This window comes from Pan paniscus, chromosome 7, assembly GCF_029289425.2.
Source record: "Pan paniscus chromosome 7, NHGRI_mPanPan1-v2.0_pri, whole genome shotgun sequence".
Lineage (NCBI taxonomy): Eukaryota > Metazoa > Chordata > Mammalia > Primates > Hominidae > Pan > Pan paniscus.
The window spans coordinates 15,414,535-15,437,785 of record NC_073256.2 but is presented as its reverse complement, the minus strand read 5'-3'; the positions used below and the strand labels follow the sequence as shown (position 1 = coordinate 15,437,785).

The 23,251-nt window shown below is 50.4% G+C and overlaps 2 protein-coding genes across 5 annotated transcripts in view; one reads left to right on the top strand and one right to left on the bottom strand.

The window, feature by feature from the left end:
- The window catches only part of DLGAP2 (DLG associated protein 2), a 1,001,683-nt gene extending 984,399 nt beyond the window's left edge, over nt 1-17,284 (bottom strand). For 2 of the 4 annotated variants that reach the window (XM_034965578.3, XM_034965581.3), the window contains exon 1: nt 17,088-17,284. Coding sequence is in view for 2 of the 4 variants with exons in the window: in XM_034965577.3 (XP_034821468.1) it covers nt 17,088-17,105 (18 nt within the window). In the remaining 2 variants the exon portion in view is untranslated. The remainder of the gene's footprint in view (nt 1-17,087) is intronic. The other 2 variants (XM_034965577.3, XM_055107260.2) reach the window with 1 other exon arrangement.
- LOC117981559 (uncharacterized) lies at nt 17,142-18,832 on the top strand. Its single transcript, XM_034966985.3, has 3 exons — nt 17,142-17,423; nt 17,523-18,059; nt 18,707-18,832. The coding sequence occupies exons 1-3, from the start codon at nt 17,142-17,144 to the stop codon at nt 18,818-18,820; spliced, it is 933 nt and encodes a 310-aa protein (XP_034822876.3). The 3' UTR covers nt 18,821-18,832.
- The last annotated feature ends 4,419 nt before the right edge of the window (nt 18,833-23,251 follow it).

The following is a 23,251-nucleotide window of genomic DNA, read 5'->3' as shown; positions in this document are numbered from 1 at the left end:
GTAGCTATGATTTCAAGGCCCTTATTCTTCCTAGTGACTGAATGTCCCATTTCCCTAGAGGGGGCTTCAGAACAAACCCACCAGGGCCCTGTGAGCTGGAAATCCAAGAAAGAGCAGGGGACGGCCTGACCTCCCGGCACTGATGAGCCTCCAAAGACGCGTTTGTAAAGTTTGTGTTCCGTGATACAGAGCAGCAATTCCTCATAAATACTGGGCCTCTCCTCTGCGTAAGTGACGGGGTCCGCAGCAACACCCATCCGGCCCTAAACGATCAGGTCTGCGTCCCACCAGTAAACCCTCCTGGCTTCTCAACACCTCTGGTTGCACGTTTGCAAGACACATGTTAACACTTGCCCCAAATACACCAAGTTAAAAGACTGAGCTTAATCTGTTCCCTTAAGGAAGAGGTGTAGGAAAGTGGTAACCACACAATGACTGCAGTTTCTGCCGTTTTTCACGTGATAATAATTGGGAACCGAGTGAGGGTGATCCACTTAAACAGCTGAGAGTCACCTACAGAAGGCTGCTCTGAGGACCCCAGAGGTCGCCTTCTTGGAGGGGCAGGAGTGGGAGGCTCTGAGCCCGACGTGCAGTGCCCTGGGCCCAGCTCACAGTACCATGAAGGTCTCCCCTACCCACCTTGAAGGCGCAGCATCCCGTCACAAGCATCCCTCACGGGCGCAGCCTGCACCTCCAGGCTGCCTCTCTCCAGTGCCTCCCGGCTGCCATAGCATCTCCCCATTTATAAATTTCAGGAGGGAATTTAAGCCTTCATCTTCTGGACAGCCCCCACTGTGCTCAGCAAGGACAGAGCTGTCTGGAGAACCTCCTGCCCCATCCCCTCCTTCTGACTCCACACCAAGCATAGGCGGCTGGTGCTGACCCCACACCGAGCCCAGGCGGCTGGTGCTGACCGGGCCCTGCCATCAGCAGGGGCATCCGGCTCAGCACTGCTGCACCTCTGCCTGGCGGCACGACCGAGATTGGCACATCTGTGCTTCTTGCCTGACTGTGGCTCTCCGGCGGGCAAGACCAGGCCTCATCTGCCCTTTAATCCATGGGTGTGACACCGGCCCAGGCACACGAGGCTGGAGGAAGGCGAGGCATGAGCATTGAGCAACGTGCACCTTGCCTTCTGCGCCCGCTGGTGGTAGCCGGCAGCCTGGGGATTATCTGAGTCTCTCCTCTCCGTCTCTGCTTCATGGCAGGACAACTGGACAGAACGATTCAGCCCACACTGACCTCACAGTGAGGAAAAAGTGACAGACCAATGATTTCAGCACAGGGAAGGGAGAAGGGGGGCAGGCAACCCAGCACCCTCACCTCCAAGCGGCAAGTGAGATGAAAACTGGGTGAGTGAACGCCAGGGAAGAACCTGGGCCACACCACAGCCCTGGAGGGAGACCCTCTCCTAAGCCAGAAGCAAATGACCACTTCTTTAAGGAGAAAAAAAATGGGCCTGAAAAAAGTGTCAGATGAACTTCCTATAAGGACTTACTATAAAGTGTCAGATGAACTTACTATAAGGACTTACTATGAAGTGTCAGATGAACTTCCTATAAGGACTTACTATAAAGTGTCAGATGAACTTACTATAAAGTGTCAGATGAACTTCCTATAAGGACTTATTATAAAGTGTCAGATGAACTTCCTATAAGGACTTACTATAAAGTGTCAGATGAACTTCCTATAAGGACTTACTATAAAGTGTCAGATGAACTTACTATAAGGACTTACTATAAAGTGTCAGATGAACTTCCTATAAGGACTTACTATAAAGTGTCAGATGAACTTACTATAAGGACTTACTATAAAGTGTCAGATGAACTTCCTATAAGGACTTACTATGAAGTGTCAGATGAACTTACTATAAGGACTTACTATAAAGTGTCAGATGAACTTCCTATAAGGACTTACTATAAAGTGTCAGATGAACTTCCTATAAGGACTTACTATGAAGTGTCAGATGAACTTACTATAAGGACTTACTATAAAGTGTCAGATGAACTTCCTATAAGGACTTACTATAAAGTGTCAGATGAACTTCCTATAAGGACTTACTATAAAGTGTCAGATGAACTTACTATAAGGACTTACTATAAAGTGTCAGATGAACTTCCTATAAGGACTTACTATAAAGTGTCAGATGAACTTCCTATAAGGACTTACTATAAAGTGTCAGATGAACTTCCTATAAGGACTTACTATAAAGTGTCAGATGAACTTCCTATAAGGACTTACTATAAAGTGTCAGATGAACTTCCTATAAGGACTTACTATGAAGTGTCAGATGAACTTCCTATAAGGACTTACTATAAAGTGTCAGATGAACTTCCTATAAGGACTTACTATAAAGTGTCAGATGAACTTCCTATAAGGACTTACTATGAAGTGTCAGATGAACTTCCTATAAGGACTTACTATGAAGTGTCAGATGAACTTCCTATAAGGACTTACTATGAAGTGTCAGATGAACTTACTATAAGGACTTACTATGAAGTGTCAGATGAACTTCCTATAAGGACTTACTATAAAGTGTCAGATGAACTTCCTATAAGGACTTACTATAAAGTGTCAGATGAACTTCCTATAAGGACTTACTATAAAGTGTCAGATGAACTTCCTATAAGGACTTACTATAAAGTGTCAGATGAACTTCCTATAAGGACTTACTATAAAGTGTCAGATGAACTTCCTATAAGGACTTACTATAAAGTGTCAGATGAACTTCCTATAAGGACTTACTATAAAGTGTCAGATGAACTTACTATAAGGACTTACTATAAAGTGTCAGATGAACTTCCTATAAGGACTTACTATAAAGTGTCAGATGAACTTCCTATAAGGACTTACTATAAAGTGTCAGATGAACTTCCTATAAGGACTTACTATAAAGTGTCAGATGAACTTCCTATAAGGACTTACTATGAAGTCTCAGATGAACTTCCTATAAGGACTTACTATAAAGTGTCAGATGAACTTACTATAAGGACTTACTATAAAGTGTCAGATGAACTTACTATAAGGACTTACTATAAAGTGTCAGATGAACTTCCTATAAGGACTTACTATAAAGTGTCAGATGAACTTCCTATAAGGACTTACTATAAAGTGTCAGATGAACTTCCTATAAGGACTTACTATAAAGTGTCAGATGAACTTCCTATAAGGACTTACTATGAAGTGTCAGATGAACTTACTATAAGGGCTTACTATAAAGTGTCAGATGAACTTCCTATAAGGACTTACTATAAAGTGTCAGATGAACTTACTATAAGGACTTACTATAAAGTGTCAGATGAACTTCCTATAAGGACTTACTATGAAGTGTCAGACGAACTTCCTATAAGGACTTACTATAAAGTGTCAGATGAACTTCCTATAAGGACTTACTATAAAGTGTCAGATGAACTTCCTATAAGGACTTACTATAAAGTGTCAGATGAACTTCCTATAAGGACTTACTATAAAGTGTCAGATGAACTTACTATAAGGACTTACTATAAAGTGTCAGATGAACTTCCTATAAGGACTTACTATAAAGTGTCAGATGAACTTCCTATAAGGACTTACTATAAAGTGTCAGATGAACTTCCTATAAGGACTTACTATAAAGTGTCAGATGAACTTCCTATAAGGACTTACTATAAAGTGTCAGATGAACTTCCTATAAGGACTTACTATAAAGTGTCAGATGAACTTACTATAAGGACCAGAAAGAGACAGGAAACTCAGAGACAAGTTTTCCTAACCTCACGATCCAACTTCCGTAATGTCCCAGGGGAAAAAAATATGAGGCCTGGTCACAGAGTTATGAGACGGCCGAATGAGGACAGATGGCGAGACACCTCCTGAGCGACTGTCAAAACTTGCAGCAGCCAAACACCAGGAAAACGCTCCTTTCCACGAGAGGGTGGCTGGACATCCAGGAAAATGCTCCTTTCCGTGAGAGGGTGGCCAGAGATCAGCGTGCCTACGGACACCTGTTTGCTGATGGAAAAAGAAACTTCCAACCGTCCACAACTCAGCCAACTCACTTTCTCAGACAAGACGAGCAGGGGCCCAGTGACAAATATTTCGGAATAGGTCTATTTTTGGACTGGACATTTTTCAGAAACTAAATTTAGCCAATTTGAATTCTTTTTTAAAAATGCTATCCCATTAGGCCTTTTGAAATAGGGAATCTACATCTCGTTATAAAGACAGGAAACACTGTTCTCCCATCAGCCTGAAACACTGCAGACGGCGAGCCGTGGGGGCTGCATGGTAGATGGACCTGTGCAGGGGAGGGCGGAGGCAGACAGGGATGTGGGCCAGGTGCCGTGGAAGTCAGACATCAAAATGTACGGCCGTTAATTATCTGTAAAATAATAGCTCACTTGTAGCTTTTAAAAGTCATGTTTTCTGTTACCATTCATTGGCAATTTTGACCATTTTCAAATGCTTATTAACTGAAATATTGGCTTCTTTAATTTTCTGTTTATATTCTTTGTCAATTTTTATGCACTCAGGAAAACCCTTATATTTGGGGTATTAACCGGTTTCTAAATGCACTTGATTTTATTCCTGTAGACATAGAAAAGATTCGAAATGTTTTCGTTAGATCAATCGATCCATTTCTGTTCCTTTTTATTTTGGTTTCTTTTGTTACTTTTCCTGTGACGTCCTCCCTGAGCCCACTCTGCACAATCGCCTTGACCTCCCCTCGTGTGGCAAGGATGCGGCACGGCCAGTGCCCACGGGTGGTGCCAGGGTGGATGCGCGTGTCTAGAGAGAGCTCTGGCAATGGCCTCCAGACTCGGGAACGTTCGCCCATGATCCGGCCTAACCAGCCCTAGGGAGACCCAGGAAAAGCCCTTCCACCCAGGAATGTGAGCGTGTTTGGAAGACAGGCTTTGCAGAGGTGATGAACTAAGGCTCTTTGATGAGGGGATAACCCGGGGCTTTCTGAGTGGGCCCTGACTGCACTCACATGTGTCCTGCTTGAGAGATCTGAGATGGATGGAAGGGGAGACCCCAGGAGAAGAGGAGGAGGCCACGTGGAGACAGAGAAGCAGGCTGGAGTGATGAGGCCACAAGCCAGGATGCCTGGAGCCATCAGAAGCTGGGAGAGGAGGGGACCCTCCCCGCACCTCTGGAGGGAGCAGGCCCCAGGATGCCTTGGCTCCAGGCTTCCAGCCTCCAGCACCAAGAGCGCGCTCTGCCGTTTCGGGCACCCGATCTGTGGTAACTTGTTATAGCAGCCCCTAGGAAACTAAACACACCCATTAATCAATAATTCTGTTCCTAGGAATTGACTGGAGAAAAAAAAGATCTACATTTTCAGAAAATATTCAAAAAAATACATTAACCACAGAACAATGGCCAAACATTTTTGTAAGTAACTGAAATGTCAAACAATAGGGGAAAGTTTTAATCACACTCCATATGGGAATATTACACATCGATGAAAATTAACTTATAAAAGGATGTCTTGAATATACAGGCAAATTCTTAGAAAAGAATATAAAGTGAAAAAAAAACAAGGTAATTTCCAATTCTGATTTTTAAAATAATTAGGAGAAGGCTGGAAAGAAACACACCAATAAACTATAATAATTTCTAGGTCATGGAATTATTGCTGACTTGTAATACATTAATTAGCTCCTAAATACTTAGCAGATAAAAAGACCAGAAATAAAAGAAAAGAAGGCCAGGTGCAATGGCTGACGCCTGTAATCACAGCACTTTGGGAGGCCGAGGCAGGGGGACTGCTTGAACCCAAGAGTTTGAGACCAGACTGGGCAATATAGCGAAACCCCAGCTTTACTGAAAATATAAAAAGTGTGGTGGTGTGCACCTGTAGTCCCAGCTACTCAGGGGCTGAGGCAGGAATATCACTTGAGCCCAGAAAGTCAAGGCTGCAGTGAGCTATGATGATGCCCCTGCATTCCAGCCTGGGTAACAAGCAAGGCCCTCTCTCACATACAGAAAAAAGAAAAGAAAATGTACAAAAGTAGCCTACTCACCTCCCGTTATACCACCAGATACAGAGACAGCAAAATAGATTGTAGGTGAGAAGAATCTCAACAGATGTAACAAATATAATAAAAGTTGTCAGAAAGCAAAGATCTGGCAGCCAAGGAAAGGTCTCCACGCCGCACAACAAAGCAGTAACCCCGGGGTTTCGCCCATCCTTGTCCACTGGGAAGCCACTGGCTGCTTTCCGAGAGCATCCCAGTCCACTGCAGAGGAGGACTCTAAGGAGCAGGCAGGTGCTGATGGGCAGTGCAGAGCACCTGTGTGCCACCACGAGCTCCTCAGTGAGGCCGTTTGCAAATTCACAGCACTGCGGGGCTGGATGTCACCCAATATATGTAAGCACTTTTTAAAAAGCTAAAGTGCGTGGTAAATGATACGAGATATTCTATCTCTCGGCTCCTCTATGGTTTGGACTCTGGTGCTTTTCTGGGAGAAAACAAATGCCAGGTAAGGGCTTCCTCCTCGGGTCACAGTGTGGGATATGCTGACCCAGCGACGCCCACATGGCCCACTCTGTTCCCACCCAGGGGCCCTGCACCCCTGTGGCTACCTGGAGCATGCGGCTGAGCTGAGCTGGCTCTGTGGACCTCAGTCTTGGAGGAGCGAGACAGAGACAGAAAGCACCAGAGCCTGCCCATCCCACCACGGAGTCCCCCACGGAGCCCCCACCAGAGTCCACCCATCCCACCACAGAGGCCGGCCCCATCCCACCGCAGACCCGCTCATCCCACCGCAGAGCCCCCCATCCCACCGCAGACCCGCCCATCCCACCGCAGACCCGCCCATCCCACCGCAGACTCGCCCATCCCACCACAGACATGTTCGTTCCACCACAGAGCCTGCCACAGAGCCCCCCATCCCACCACAGACACGCCCATCCCACTACTGAGTCCCCCACGGAGCCCCCCCAGAGTCCACCCATCCCACCGCAGAGCCCGCCCATCCCACCGCAGACCCGCCCATCCCACCACAGACCCGCCCATCCCACCATGGAGCACACTCATCCCACCACAGAGGCCCCCACCCTGCCCCATCCTGGAGCCCCCGCACCCAATCCTGCCACACAGCCTGCCCGTCCCGTCATGGAGCCCCTCATACTGCTGCAGAGCCCCCCACCCCCGCCCTGCGCCCCGTCCCACTTCGAAGGTCACCCTCCAGCCGCCTGTGTCCTCCGCGTTCCCCTCGGCCGGAACGTGGCCTGTCCCAGCCTCTCCGCCTTGCTTTTCGTCAGCCAGAGCTTGTTTCTGGAACTTGGGACCAAAGATGCCTAAGCGAGGCCCGGCGGAGAAGCCCATCGCGTGACTGGCGCGGAGCACGGTAAATGGTGCATTTGTCACTGTGGCTCGATGGTTTTCAGAGGAGGTTTCTCCTTCCCTGTCTGCTTTATGATATCTTGCAGTCTTTTTATTGAATGAAAACGTAAAGAAGTCCCGTAAGACTCAGAAGTATGAGACGCGGTGGGTAGTACACAAACTCAGAAGAGCAGTCAGAGGCGGGGCAGTGCCCGGCAGCCCCTCACCCTCTAGAGCCTCCTGGTCTCTAGGACAGGCTGGCTTTCCGGTGTCGCTCTCCCCAGCCCCCCGAGAACCAGGACAGCTCAGGCCGGGAGGGCGAGTAAGACCACCCCAGGCCCAGGGCAAGGGGCCCATTTCCCTTCCTAGCCACTGGCTCGGACATGGTGAGATGTGAGGGGAGGTCTTCCCGAGAACTCACAGTAAGGTTTCCTTACTGCAAACGCCTGCAGGGCCAACATCACCCTAACAGGGGCAACGTCCTCGTATCATGCCTTCAGGGCCAGCGTCCGCAGCCAGCAGGGGCTACACCGGGATGGTGAAGGCCACAGAGCAGACAGCGGGAACCTGGTTGCTGAGGATGCCCGGCTGTGGTGCTTTGTGGTAAGAACGCACAAATCCTCAGTTTCTGTTTTGTGTGGGACTTTCTATTACATGCAGCCAAAAGTATTCTGATACAGCAAAAAAAAACAAAAACAGAAAATCAAAACCACTGTCCACCTCAGCACCTGCCAGTGTGCAGCTGGCATTCTGATCCACATTCATTCAGCAGATGAGGCGCTCATGCCCAGCAAGGTGTCAGGCGCGGGGACACTGCCATGACCACAGTGGACGGCCCTCTATCCCACAGATCTTCTCTCCCAGCCCGTGGCACTGGATGGTGGAGGCTGCGCCCCCAGCTCTGGAGACCCCTGCCGACGTGGCCTGTGGCTCTGTGTGACCCCACACGGGATCCAGTGCGCCATCTGACCCCTCTTCCCCAGTTTCCTCATCCGCAGCCTGCAGACAATGCCAGCACTGACCTCACAGGGCTGGCATGAGAATTCTATGAGTTAATGTGAGTAACTCGCCCAGCAGTGCCCAGCACATAGGAAGCATTCAACAGATGCCAGATATGATCAGAAAACATCGAAAATAAATAAGTCGAATGGGGTGTGAGAAGGCAAGGGAGCCGGGAGCACTGGAGGGATGGCACCCACTGTGGCCTGGTCTCTCTGAGAAGCTCCACATGTGGGAAGGCTTGGAGGAAAGCAGAGATGCAACCCTGGCCTTCCTGCAGGGCACACGGGCCCCGACCAGGACAATCACTGAAGTTCAGGCACCAGCAAGGAGGCCTGGGTGACGGGGGCAGAGTGTTGAGGGGATGACCTTGGCTGGCCTGAGCGGGCCGTGAGGGGTGGTGCGGACCCCCATAGGCAGGTGGCCTGGCACTGAGTGAGATGGAGATGTGATCAGGCTTCTAGGGTTCCTCATTCTGGAGTCGGTATCCTTCCAGTCTGGTCTTTATGCTCCAAACTCAGTAGCTTTAGGGAAATGGGATGAAAGTATTCATACTGTCTTATAGTCCGTTCTCTTTACTTAATATGGTATGAACACCTTCTTATAGAATTAGGTAGTTAACTTCCATCTTTTTGTGGATGTGTATTTTTTATAACATTGCTGTATCACCATGAATATACCCAATCCTGTTACTGCTGTTTTCCAATATTATACTACGAAACAAAACTGGAGGGAACATCCACTTAGCTAACTTGCTGTAAATTCATGATTATTTCCTTAGGAAAAGTTTCCAGAAGTGAAATTGCTGGGACAGTTACATGCAAAGAAGAGTTTTTTTAAAATTGAGTGCTGCGACTCTTGAGAAAATACCATTAGAGAAGCAAGTAGCTGGATAAATTGAAGACTGGGAAATACTGTTTGGTTGCTTTAAAGAACTACGGAACTCAAGTTTCACCAACAAAAATAAAACTTTGAATCTAATTATAGTGACAACCTAGAACATTTTGTTTCAGACCCAGTAGTGCTTCATTCTAAAATGGCCACAACAAAAGGCTGAAACTACAACTCTCAATTGTTTATGCAAATTTCTAAATTATATATAGTATAGTCAGAAAACAGAAGTTTGGAAATTTGCTCAGAATGTCAAAATATTACAAAGAATGTTACAAAATGGAAATTATTTTTAAAGAGCTAAAGGTTTCATATTAAAGACCAAGAAAAAAGGTAAAGAACCTGCCGCTGTGCTTGTCTCCAGCACCCACAACTCGGAAGCAGCGGGAGAAGGGACGGTGGCGTAACGAGGCGTTCACGGTGTGTATTTACGAGTTCATGCAACTGTTTATCCAGTGACATGGCCTAAAACCCCGCGGCAGGTGTGGGGATGGCCTGGGCTACCCCTTCCCGCCATCTCTGCTGCACTGAGGACAGCATGTGGACAGACGGGGGGATGGGGAAGCCGGGACCCAGCCCAAGCGAGTAATTCGGAGGCTGGGAGCATGACCTCACTCAGGCGTCGGGGCCGGGGAAGCAGCATTCCAACTAGGTTTGAGAGAACAGACATGAGGAAAAGACAGAATGAAAAGCACCGTCAAGTGTGGGTGAAGCCAGAGTGTTGCTGGGGCACAGCCCAGGCAGGGAACAGGGAGTGACCGTGGGGAGCAGACAGCCAGCACCCCGGGAGGGCGACGTGGCCGGAGAAGAGGCAGGGAGTGACCGTGGGGAGCAGACGGCCAGCACCCCGGGAGGGCGACGTGGCCGGAGAAGAGGCAGGGAGTGACCGTGGGGAGCAGACGGCCAGCACCCCGGGAGGGCGACGTGGCCGGAGAAGAGGCAGGGAGTGACCGTGGGGAGCAGACGGCCAGCACCCCGGGAGGGCGACGTGGCCGGAGAAGAGGCAGGGAGTGACCGTGGGGAGCAGACGGCCAGCACCCCGGGAGGGCGACGTGGCCGGAGAAGAGGCAGGGAGTGACCGTGGGGAGCAGACGGCCAGCACCCCGGGAGGGTGATGTGGCCGGAGAAGAGGCAGGGAGTGACCGTGGGGAGCAGACTGCCAGCACCCCGGAAGGGCGACATGGCCGGAGAAGAGGGAGGGACGCAGGTTGGCCTGGGGAATCTGTACCTCGAGGAGGCGTCAGCCCCTCTTCTGCACCTTCAGCCATTCAGATCATTAGATGCGACCCAGGGCCAGGGTTCAAGGGTGATCAAGACCCTTCCTCACAGAGTGGCTATTCCAAAACATCAAAGACAAGGAAAGTGGGAATTACAAGGTGGTGAGAGGTGTCACCCTAACAGTCAGAGCACAGAGAAACCTTCCCAACCCAATCTCGTGGGTCGGGGGTATATGCGGAGAGGAGACGCTGCCTCTAAGCTTGCTGAGCGAACGAGCACTTCTTCCCAACGCACAAGATGAGAGACAGAAGAGGGAAGCGGCGCTGGGTCTGAGAGAACCACGATGATGGCTCCATCCATAGACTGCCACGGCCACCAGACCAACAGTCACTTACCTTCAGCTAAAACAGGTGTCTGGGCATTTAGATGCAAAGACTCAGAGGAAACGTGAAGGCACGTGAAACTTGAGAAACTGCTGTTGTCTGCAGGACACACGACGTGAATCCACGTCTTCAGCCCTAAACCACAGTAGCTTAGTGAGTGATCCAGACATGAAGACCCGGCCACGGAAATCACATGCAAATACCAGCAAAAGGCATTGCGCAGTGGCCCATGCCCACAATCGCAACATTTTGGGAGGCTGGGGTAGGCTGATGGCTAGAGCCCAGGAGTCAGAGTCTAGTCTGGACAACATGGTGAAACCCCATCTCTACTAAAAATACAAAAAATTAGCTGGGTGTGGTGGTGCACGCCTGTAGTCCCAGCTACTCGGGAGGCTGAGGTGGGAAGATCGCTTGAGCCCAGGAGGTCAAGGCTGCAGTGAGCTATGATTATGCCACTCACTGCAACCTGAAACACAGGAGTGAGACCGTATCTAAATAAGTAAGTAAATAAATACCAAGAAGAGGTCATCAGTGCTGAGGGTAGGTTGTGCATGTGAGTTTTGCTTTTGGTTTATTTCAAAGAAACCAAATCAAGACAAAATCATTAAAAAATACTTCTGTATTTTTAACTGTTATATATTACACAACCCCAGCCCCTGAATATAAGATCTACCCTCAGAACATCTCTTACAAGTTAGTGCCAGAGAAAATTTATCTTCACCAAAAAATGAGTATGCAATGTCTACCCTGAAAGCATGATCCTGAGGTTGAACATGGCTTTGTGGTTTTGGGTTTTGTTGACTTGACTCCCTGGAAGCTCAGTGATGCCCAGAGAATTATGTCCATCCTCATGCTTATCACATTTGTTTCTTCCGATTTTCTATTTCTATTTTCTAATTAGCATTTTTTCCCTTGTCCTTCTGTGGTTAAGTTGGGTCCAAAACTTTTTGGAAAGTGGCAAGAGATATACAAAAAAGTAAAACAAGACCAGAAATAATAAATAAAAGAGTTTTGAGAGAAATCAAAGAGTGGCTTGATAACTTCCATTGTGGACTGACTCAAAGTAGGCCTCAATTGTATTTTTTCATGATAAAAACAGTCAAGACTAATCCAGCATTTACTACGTGCACCATTCTTATCACTTTACAGTCATCAATTCATTTAATCCTCCTTAACCCTATCAAGTTAATATTGCATTGGCCCCACTCTTAGTGATGAGAAAACTGAAATACGGTGAGGTCAAATAAAGAGCCAAATGCAGCTGGGAAAAGTGACTCACTCCTGTAATCCCAGCACTTGAGGAGGCCAGGGCAGGAGGATTCCTTAAGGACAGGAATCTAAGACCAGCCTGGGCAACACTGCAAGACCTCCGTCTCTACCAAAAAAAAAAAAAGTAAAAATTAGTTGGGTGCGGTGGCATACACCAACTACTAGAGAGGCTGAGGTGAGAGGATCACTCGTGCCCAGGAGGTCAAGACTGCAGTTAGCTATGATCATGCCAGTGCACTCCCGCCTGGGTGACAGAGGGAGACCCTGTCTCTAAAAAGCCACTTGCAATGCTGTGCAAAAGTCACAGGACAAACATTCATTACACACAAAAGGATGTTTTTCAATACCGCCTAACTTAAAATACATACTCTATGCACCCTTGAGATCATTCCCATTTTTCTTTTGTACAGAGTATGAAACATTTTAAAGACAACGATCAGTCAGATTCACAGGTTACTTTAAAAATTTTTAACACAAGTTTACAGATGGGCTGGTTCCAAATGTTTATTCATTGTTTAAAATGGTTGATTTAAATTTTTCTCTTTTTTTCCTGCCGATACACACAATGTACCATATAAGAAACAGTACCTGAAGATGAACAAGCCTTTCCCTGCAACAAGAGGTTTAATGTGGAAATGTCTGAAGAAACTAAAAACCCATACATCCCATTTGCTTGTCAGGGACAGAAAACTCAGTTCAAAGAAACAATCTCCTGGTTTATGTAACTGAAAGTCACGGGGTAATGATGGTTCAGGCATAACTTAGTTCAGAGCTTCCAACAGCATCCTCAGGCTCTGCATAACAGCCGCCCTTCTCCTCCACAGACAGATGAGGAAGGTGTCATTTCCAGACAGGCCATCCCTGCAAGGCTGTGCACTGATGCCACAACTGCAGGCCTTACACCTTTCCCGCTGTTTTTCCTAAAGCTTTCCTCTCCTTGAAAGTTCCCGCTCTTCACTCATCCAATTGCTCTTGAGAGGGAGCTAGGGCTCCGGCCAGTCAGGAGCCACCTCTGACGGGAAGTAGGGTCCGCCAAGCCAACCCCATGAGGTGGCAGGTGTTCTCTAAGGGGAGCTGGCTGCTGCCTGGAAAGGGAAGTGTACACTGAACTGCAAATACACCAGAGTCTGCAGTAACGGTTCTAGAAAGCTCAACTCCTGAAGGCCCGCCAATAAATACAGACAGGACAGTTCCAGAACTAAGGCAACTGACATTCCACATGAAGACACTGCCATCAAGTCAGGAGAGGTGCACCTGCAGCGGACACCAATCACCGGGATGTCAGAACAGCCAGGCCCCTCTCCTGGAGCTAAAGTTAAGGGACTGCATGTCAAGGCCCATGACCTGAGGACTGGGAGAAGATTTTCATAGGCAGATGAAGTCAGTGCACAGAAGAATGACATGAAAAAAGAAAAACAGAGGTTTACAGATGAGCTCCTACTGCCTTTGCTGAGGAGATTAATTTGTTACTGCTGTTAAGCCTTGGAAGGGAAAGGTGGCTACCAGTAGATGCAAGATTTAAACTAGAGTTTGCACACCCTACGACCCCATGCCTGGTCAATGCCAAAGCCCATCTGCTTAACTTCCCTAGAAATTAAAGTCTTTTGTCATGAGCACACGTGAAATCACTATGCTCAGTTTTTGTATGCACAAGTACCCAGGAAACAACAAAACATATTTAAGAAGTTAGTGGCACTAGAAAGCCTCGTATGATAAAAACTAGTTGGTAAAACTACGGTTGATTAAGAATAATTTTTAACTGCATAGAAAGTGTGCCCACTAACTTCCTGTATGGCAGCCTATAATTCTTTTATAACCAACATGCTGGCAATGCTCTAAATATGACTCCCATCTGGCCAAAATGATGAATCATAGTTATTTTTATTGTATCCAATGAATGACCATGGAGCATCCGTCCTGAGGGTCAATAAATAGAATATTTAATTAACTTCATTTTAAAATCTATAATCAAAATATACATCATTCACCTCCTGGGATAACTGAGGAGTCATGAAGCTTTTCCTCAAATACGGTTATATAATAAAAAAATTATAGCATTTCTTCAATTTCAACATTATGGAAGATGATATCTTCAAAACAAAACAAAACAAAACAAAATCCTCTCACCCTTAAAAAGATATTAGAGCACTTTAGTTTCAGAATTAGTTGGGTTCTGGGTACACAGAATTAGTTGGGTTCTGGGTACACAGAATCCAATGTAATTTAAATTCCACGAAGCCTATTTTTGCTTTTAATATTTAATTTGGAATTTCTACCAATTTCAAAACTGAAATAAGTAGACACAAATAAGAGAAGCAATAGATTGCCACAGAAGGGCATGTATGTCACTGGGGAGAAATAATGTCATGTGATCTGAATTCTACAAAACTAAAAATCGAATTAACCCATTTAAATCACAAGTAACAAAAGGCATATAAAAAGTTGGTAAATAAATACATGTTTATTTCTGTCTCAAGCTGTACCACTTCGGACAATCATAAGTGCAAAGTTCTTTCGAAGAATAACAAATAGACATTGAATACTATGAAAAGTTGACTTAGAATGCTTATCTGAGAAAACATCTTCGTGCTGAGAAAACTTTACTTTTAATTACTTCGTTCCTTTGAATTATTTGACGTAGTACTCATTTTGCTTACAACTCTTACCCTTTAACCTGAAATTATAATATACAGATTTGACGCGGTAGATCAACAGAGGAAGCCATTCTGTGCCTCTCTACTGCTTACCCAAGAACACGGGCGATCACCAAGGAGTGACAGTGAAGGGGCAGGAATGGCGCACAGAGGCAGGATGCGTCCCAGGTCATCACTGAGAGCAGATCCAATGCGCCTGAGCTGCCGCGGTGAAGATGCCTCAGGTGACCCGAGACAGAACCGAGGACAGGGCCGGCTCTGTGTCACCTCGGTCCCTCCACGGCCTCCCCGCCCAGATGTGCTTGGACAGAGTATTGCCTACAGCCTGCTCCCCATGCTGCCAGATGTAGGGGATAAAATATTCTAATGTGTTCTCTTCCAAGCAATGAAAAAGTCACACCATCCAGAAGGAAATGGTACGCACACTCTACAATTACTATTGGAGCCAAATCTGTGAGTCACCCAGCTGCCGGCACAAGACAATTTGGCTACTGGAAAATCCTGATTAATGACTTTTTTTAAACCCAGAGTAACAACTTGACCTGCCAAGAATTACCATTTTTTCATCATTTCTCCATTTTTGGCCTTGGTTATCTATTACTTTTCTCAGAGAAAAGGAAGTAAAATGAAAATGGTGTAAGGTGCGTTCACCTCAGGCCAAAATGTGCCTTCCAAGGTGCGCTGGGGCCGGGGTTTAGCGCAGCTTGGCGACCCGGGGGAAGGATCCTTGGAGAGCCTGCTGGACTCCCTCGGGCTACGCCGAGGTACCGGGTTATTTCCCAACTGCAAGGACAATTAATTCACGGGCTGTTGATGAGATTCCTCCTGACAGAGCGGATTGTCGGGCTCCGCCAGGCTCTGGGACCGGGTCTCTGTCCGCCGCGCCCCAGGCCCGACCTCTCCGGGGGGTACTCCCCTTCGCGTCGCCGGAGCTGCCTCCAGCCTCGAGTCCGGGAAGACGGGAGAAGCGGCGGCGCTTTGGAGAATATTTACAGTTCTCAACCCCCCCACAGCCCGGGCTGGCCGAGTTCATCCACACGAAGGATAAATTCACTGCTGATCGCTTTATCTTTAATCGATACAAGACCGGTGCTGCCGATAAGTCACGAATTTCCAATTCCAAGCCGTGGCCGGGATCGCCATTCACCGGCTGCGGCGGCGGCGGCGTCGCGCAGGGGCTGGAAGGACCCGGGCTCCAAGCGCGCAGGGCCGGGACCGGGGGCCGCGAGTTTCCGACGCGCATCGCAGACCCGCCGCGCACCCTCGCCCCCGCGCCCGCTCTCCACCTGCGAACCTACGCTGTCCAGGGGCTCCGCCTTCTCGCCGGCGCCCACCTCGCCCAACTATCTCTCCTCCAGGCCCCTCCCCGGGTTCCCAGGTCCAGCCTGCTCCGAAGCCTCGGGCACCGCACACGCCGCGCGCTGAGGGAGGGCCGGGCGGGGAGAGGCGTCCAGTCCAGTCCAGTCCAGCCCAGCCCAGCCCAGCCCAGCCCAGCCCCACCTGGGCGCGCAGGCAGAGGAGCCCGCGTCCGCCGCCCCCCAGCCCTCCGCGCAGGGCTGTAATAATTACATCCTCATTATTTCTCCTGCAATCGTTAGCGAAGGAGCCGGAGACAGCAACAGCCGCTGCCGGGGGAGGCTTAGTTACAAAACCCTGCGCTGGGTAGCGCCTCGCTTAGCAACCACCCCTAAAAAAGCCCCCGTGCTCCTCGCTCGCACTTGGAGAGCCGGGCGGCGGCCACCCCCTCGCTGCGCGCACCCTCCACTCCGCCTGGTCTCGGCAGCCGCTGCTGCCTGGCACAAGGGCCCCCTCCTGGTCGCCCCCGCCCCCGCGAGCCCCCGTGCGCGCAGCCCAGCCCGGCACCCTTCATTCATTCCCGGTCCCCGTCGGCGTTTCCACCCGGGCTTGGGGGGAGGGGGATGCAGTCTGCTGCCCGCCGCCCCCACTCGCTCGCAGCTGCCCCGCCGGAGCTAGGCGCGTAGCCCCTGGCCCGCCGGCACCCCCCAGGCTGTGCCCCCTCCACCCCGGGCAGGCAGAGCGGAGAATTTCACACCTCCGCGGCCCCGTGCGCTCCCGCACCCCCGGAGCCCAGGGTCCCGGCACCCCCGAGCGCGGCCAGGGATGCGCGGAGCCCGGCGAGGAGCGCAGCGCGCGACCCCCGAGCACAGGCTGTCCCTGGGGTCCCCAGCGCTCCGGCCCCGGCGGGCGGCACGACCCCCGCTCGCCCCCGCCCCCAACCCTGACGCCCTCGGGGCGTCCCCGCGGGTCCGACACACCGCCCCCTCCCCGCCTCGACGGCTCTCGGAGCCCCGCGCCCGGCTCCCCGCGCCCAGCTCCCGGCAGCCCCCGGCGGCTCGCACCTTCCTCAGCGCGGACATCCTCGGACGCTCCGGGCTCAGCAGGTGCGGGGCGACATGGCGAAGCGGCCCCTCCTCAGACCGACGGCTCCCGGGGCTCGCGGGTTGGGGTCAGTACATCCGTCCGCGGTCCGTCCGTCCGTCCGTCCGCCGCTGCAGGCGCCGCGCGCTCAGACCGCGCTCGAGCCCGGCGCACGGTCGGTCTTCACGGCCGGCGCCTGCGCACTCGGCGCCCGGGGAGGCACCGGCGCACTGGGGGGCGGCCGGCGCGCGGCTGCATCTGGGGAAGGGCCCGGCTTGGGGAGCGCGCGGGCAGCCCGGCTCCAACTGTTGCGCGGGGCGCGCGGGTCACCCGGGGACTGTGCCGGGCTCCCGGCGGGAAAGCAGCGGCCTCCACCGCGGCGCGCGCAGGCGACGCTCACCGCGCCCGAAAGTTAGCGGGGGACCCGGTCACACCCGTCGCCCCCGGGCAGGGTCAGCCTTTCTGGACCGCTGTTAGAGACGCGCCGGCTCGTTTGTGCACGGGACTCGCGCTCGGGTTCGAGTCGGCTCGGCGCCCAGGGGGGCTCGCGGGGCAGAGGGGACGCGGGGCGAGGGAGGCGCGGGCGCTTGCGAGGGTCTCACTGCGAGGTGCGGCCGCCGCTTGGGTGCTGGAGGCAGAACCTCCCCCGGTTTCCACTGGCGGGCTACGCTGAGGTAGGTGTGCGGCGGCGGCTTCGCGGGGACCCACCGGGGGCGCCCCGAGAACCTGGGTCCGGACGCAAGGAGCGCCCCCGGAGGGGGCTCGCCGCCTGGGTTTGCTGTGAGTGGCGTATGGACTACAGAGCCGAGGAAAAGGGAAAATCGATCCGGAGAAGTGGTGTTGACAACCACAGCAGCCGGGAAGATCAGCCACCCTGGCCACGTGTGGACGGACCTTCGCCAGGATCATGGGTTTTCCCTTCCAAGATCGGAACGCGGGAGCTAGACGCGCTGGTATGGGGATCCCTGGGCGGTCACCGACCCTGGGCAAGTCTCTCAGCCCCAGTTTAACATAAACGCGGAAATGGATTTCTGCTTTCCACCTGCATGGCTACGGCATTTAAATGAGATAAAAGATGCGAAAACAAACCGCATAGAAAGACGGATGGGAGTTAGAATGAAATCAGGTCATCCAAAATATTTGGAATGGACAAACCAATCTTTTCCAGAAATTCCAAGATCTTTAAACAAAAAACAGGCTCTGTAAGAATTTCCCGTATAATTGATCACCATAATATTCATCAGTTGCAGTTTATTTTCAAGGCAGAGTGCTAAACGACGAGGGGGTAGAAAGGTGAATGGGAGAAAGAAGTCCGGCCGCTGTCCATTTCTTCTAAATGTTTCCCGAATCTGTCAGTGGTCTCCACTGTCAAAAAAAAAAAAAAAAAAAAAAAAGGTGCATTCAGCGCCCAAACCTCAGCTAGGCAGAGATTCCAGGCCAATTTATTTTCATTTCACAATTTACTTTCCCTTTGCTTTCCTCCCCTGCATTTCGTCCCCATCCCTTCACGTTTTTAAAATATATATATATATATATTATTTCATGCAACAGCAACAAGAAAATCACACAAATGTACTGACGGCCTCTCCTGTGTTCTCAGCGTGTGAGCAGCACAGAAAAACCACGGTTGCCGCCCCATGAAGCCTTCAGTCTAGAGAGGGATCCGCCCAGAAGTTACCCAAGGAACAGACAATTACAAGTTATAATTCTCTGAAGGAAACATATGGAGTGTTATTGGTGAATGTGAAAAGGGCAGCAAATACAGTTTGTGACATCAGAAAAGAACTTTTTGAGGACGTCATTATTAAATCTCCCACTGGGTTCTCCCACAAGCAGGTTTTGAGGTGTGGATTTGGGTGCAGGTAGTTCATCTGGGAGATCGATCCCAGGAAACTAGAGAGAGGAAGTAGGGAGAGAGAGGCAGGGCAGGAGAGGACGTCCCAGAGGCTGCGGCGACACTGGGCTGCTCCTGTGGCCACTGGGGCCCCGTCCTGCTGGGGTGCTCTAACAGGAGCAGCTTGGAGTGCACGTCAGCTTAGGAAGGCTGGGCAGCTTTTCAGCTTCTAGGTCCCAGTGACTGAGGGCTGCTCCTCACCCACACACCCCACTCCCCCAGTTCAACACCTCCCAAAGCTTCAAAGAAAGTCCAGAGGCCAACCAGCCGGGGAGTGCACAGGGACCTGAGAGCACAGTGACAGTGGCATCAGACGTGGCCTCTGCCATGGCCCTGGGAACAGGATTTAGGGAGATAAGAGCAGGCCTGAAGACCTGGGGAGATAGAAGGACTTGATGCCTTTTTTTTTTTTTTTTGACAGAGTCTCACTCTGTCACTAGGCTGGAGTGCAGTGGCACGATCTCAGCTCACTGAAACCTCTGACTCCCTGGTTCAAGCGATTCTCCTGCCTCAACCTCCCGAGTAGCTGGATTACAGGTGCACACCACCATGCCCAGCTATTATTATTATTATTATCATTATCATTATTATTTGTATTTGTATTTTTAGTAGAGGCGGGGTTTTACGATGTTGGCCAGGATGGTCTCGATCTCCTGACCTCGTGATCCACCCGCCTCGGCCTCGCAAAGTGCTGGGAGTACAGGCGTGAGCCACTGTGCCTGGCCTTTTTTTTTTTCTAAGACAGGGTCTCACTCCTGTTGTCCAGGCTTGAGTACAGTGGTGCTGTCACGGCTCACTGCAGCCTCAACTTCCCTGACTCAGGTGATTCTCCCACCTCAGCCTTCTGAGTAGCTGAGACTACAGGTATGTGCCACCATGCCTGGCTAACTTTTTGTATTTTTAGTAGACACAGGGGCTTGTTATGTTGCCCAGACTGATCTTCAACTCCCATGCTCAAGCGATCCTCCTGCCTCCGCCTCCAAAAGTGCTAGGATGACAGGCATGAGCCACCATGCCTGGCCACATTTTCCTTTAACTGAACAGTCAGAATAACTGAAACTGAGGGAGAAAAGGACCACATGATTGTGACGGGAGAAAAACTCAGGGGTCTTTCAGGACATTTTAAGGGCTTTGATTTGTATCCTCTATACAATGAATTATGATGTAGGATTTTGAGCAAGGCAGAGATTTTCGTCATAGACAATCCTGTCATTTGCAGACAAAACTTCTATTTCTCCCTTCCCAATCTGTATACCTTGTATTTCCTTTTCTTGTCTCATTGCATTGGCCAGGACTTGCAGTGTAACAGTGAGAAGCAGTGGCAAGAGGGGGGGCCTTGCCTTCTTCCTGATCTTAGTGGGAAAAGCTTCTAGTTTCTCACCATTTAGTATGCTGTTAGCTCTAGCGTTTTTGTAGGTGTCCCTTATCAAACTGAAGAAGTTACCCTCTAATCATAGTTGGCTGAGGGTGTTTCGGTTTTAAATCATGAATGGGTGTTGGATTTTGTCAAATGCTTTGTCTGCATCTAATGATGTGATTGTGTGGTTTTTCTTCCCTATCCTGTTGCTGGATGGTCCACCTTCAGTGATTTTTGAATGGCAGTGAGGTTTTAAAATGACCATTTTGGCTGCTATAAGAAGAAATGTCGGTAGGATGGGAGTGAGGAACAAGAGTGGAATTGAGATCAATTTAAAAATGCTCAGAGAAATCCTGGGATTTCAGAGATCAACTTAAAAAAGGCTGGAGAAATCCTAGTGACAAATGATGAAGACACAAACTCAGCAGTGGAAGTAAGACACGTTGCATGTAGAATGCACTTGATGTGATTTTTCTGGATGGGTTATTCAGGAAGAGAGGAAGAGGAGAGTCACCAATGACCCCCAAGTTTGGCCCAGCAATTGGATGACACTTCTGGGAGGCCTTAGCGTGTTACATGCTTACTGAGAACTGTGTGTTGGAGCTGGGGACATGGATGCCTTGGGGACTTTGGCAGGAGCAGGTGCAGTGGAGGGGTGGAGAGAAAAGCTGGACGGGGTCACAGAGTCCATGGAAGACGTCAAAATGGAGACTGGCTTTGTAATCAACTCTTTCCGCCAGTTTGAGTGTGGGAGAGATTGAAGAAACAGGGCTGGAGAAAAATACATTATTTCCTGGGAGGATTTTGTTATGGGGGCGTCCACAGTGGGCTTGAGTGCTGGTGAGAATGATGAAGTGGAGAACAAGTTCAAGATGCAGCCTCATTACAGGGATTATTTCCCCTCCTGCATCACTCATTTTCAACAGCAATTTGATCAGGTCAAATTCCCTCTCTCTCTCTCTCTCTCTGTCTGTCTGTCTGTCTGTGTGTGTGTATGTGTATGTGTTCTGTCTTCAGAAACCCTCCAGTTATTGCCCCATTTGCATGGTCCCGCCAGAGAATGGTGTACAGTCAATGTCTAACTTTTCCTCGAAATTCTATGAATTTCCATCAAGTTTCTGCTTCTACCACTTCAACAAAATTCCTGTAACCAAGATCCCTGATGGCCCCTGCCCTTGACAAATGCAACCGTACATCACTGGTCCTCCTCTTGCTTCATCCACATCATTGGAGACCAATGGTTCGTTCTTTGACTTGGCTTCAGGACCTTCCTTTTCTCCCTGGCCACCCTTCATGTACCACAGCGTGGGCCCCCTCATCTCCCCACCTCTCAAAGGCCAGAGCCCCTCGGGGCTTATTCCTTGGACCACTTTCTAAAGTTCACGCCTGCTCCCTTCATGACCTCATATGCTTACTCATCTTATGAGCACCTCAAACTTGACCTGTCTAAAACTGCACACTACCACCAAACGAAGATCCCCAGAAGGCTCTCCACCTCCTCAGTGCAACTCCAGCCTTCCAGTTTCCAAACGAAAAATTTACAGCCATTCTACATTTCTCCTTTTCTGTCACAGCCCAGTTTGATCAATCGGAAAATCTCTTTGGCTTTACCTTAAAACATGTCCACAATCCAACTAGCCCCCCCACCCAGAACCTCCAGTGCCACCACTTGGATGTGAGCTGTGAGCATCTCTTATTGCAGCAGATGAAATCTCCACACTTCCTTCCATGCAACTCTAGTCATCACAAGGCTAAATGACTTCTTTAAAATGTACATCAGGCCATGCACAGTGGCTCATGCATGTAATCCCACACATTGGGAGGCTGAGTTGGGAGGATTGCTGGAGGCCAGGAGCTGGAGGCTGTAGTGAGCTGTGATGGCACCACTGCACTCCAGCCTGGGCCAGAGTGAGACCCTGTCTACCCCAAAAAGAAAGAAAATGCATCAGATCATTTCACCGCTTTGCTCTGCATCGTCTAACAACTTTCCACCCTGCTTCTTGGAACATGCAAAGTTATCAGGCTCCCTGCAGACCCTGCCTGGGTCTGGGTCTCCTTTCCTCCTGATCTGAGCTCCCCTTATCCTACCCTTGCGTCTGGTCCCCAAACTCAAACAGGGCAGCCATTCTCCTGGGACATCATTTCCCTCCTGTGGGCTCTCTTTCCCTGGGCACCGCCAGTCTTGCTCCCTCACCTACCTCAAGCCCAAGCCCATCACTCTACAGTTAGGCCCTACCAGCTTCATTTTCCTCCAAAACACCCATCTCCGTGGGTTCCTCTCCTGAGACAGCCCACATGAGGAACAGCGCCTGGCACACACTTGGGAAATGTTTTGGAAGAAACGAATTCAAGGAGGAGGGTCCTGAGGGGGTGGAGCGGGAGGGCAGAGGCCCTTGAAGCTGGACAGGGAGACAAGAAGGGGTCTGGCAAGCCGGGGTGACTTGGGGGCTGCTGCCCTGGCCACTTCCTGTGTCCCACAGGTGCCTGGGGGCCAGGGACACCGCCCTGGCCATGCCCTGTGTCCAGCAGGTGCCTGGGGGTTGGGGTCACCGCCCTGGCCACTCATGTGTCCAGCAGGTGTCTAGGGACCGGCTGGCCATTCCCTGTATCCTGTAGGTGCCTGGGGGCCAGGGACACCGCCCTGGCCATTCCTTGTATCCTGCAGGTGCCTGGGGGCCGGGGGCACTGCCCTGGCCACTCCCTGTATCCAGCAGGTGCCTGGGGGCCGGGGACACCGCCCTGCCCACTCCTTGTGTCCAGCAGGTGCCTAGGGGCTAGGGGTCACCGCCCTGGCCACTCCCTATATCCTCCAGGTGCCTGGGGTCACAGCCAGGGCCACTATCCGTGTCTCGCAGGTGCCTGGGGACCGGGGACACCGCCCTAGCCACTCCCTG

Coding starts and splice junctions, on each gene's coding strand:
- LOC117981559 (XM_034966985.3), top strand. CDS start 17,142: ATGGCGAAGCGGCCCCTCCTCAGACCGACGGCTCCCGGGGCTCGCGGG. Junction 17,424..17,522: donor GGCTCCAACTGTTGCGCGGG/GCGCGCGGGTCA, acceptor CCCGAAAGTTAG/CGGGGGACCCGGTCACACCC. Junction 18,060..18,706: donor CGCGGGAGCTAGACGCGCTG/GTATGGGGATCC, acceptor CTGTGTTCTCAG/CGTGTGAGCAGCACAGAAAA.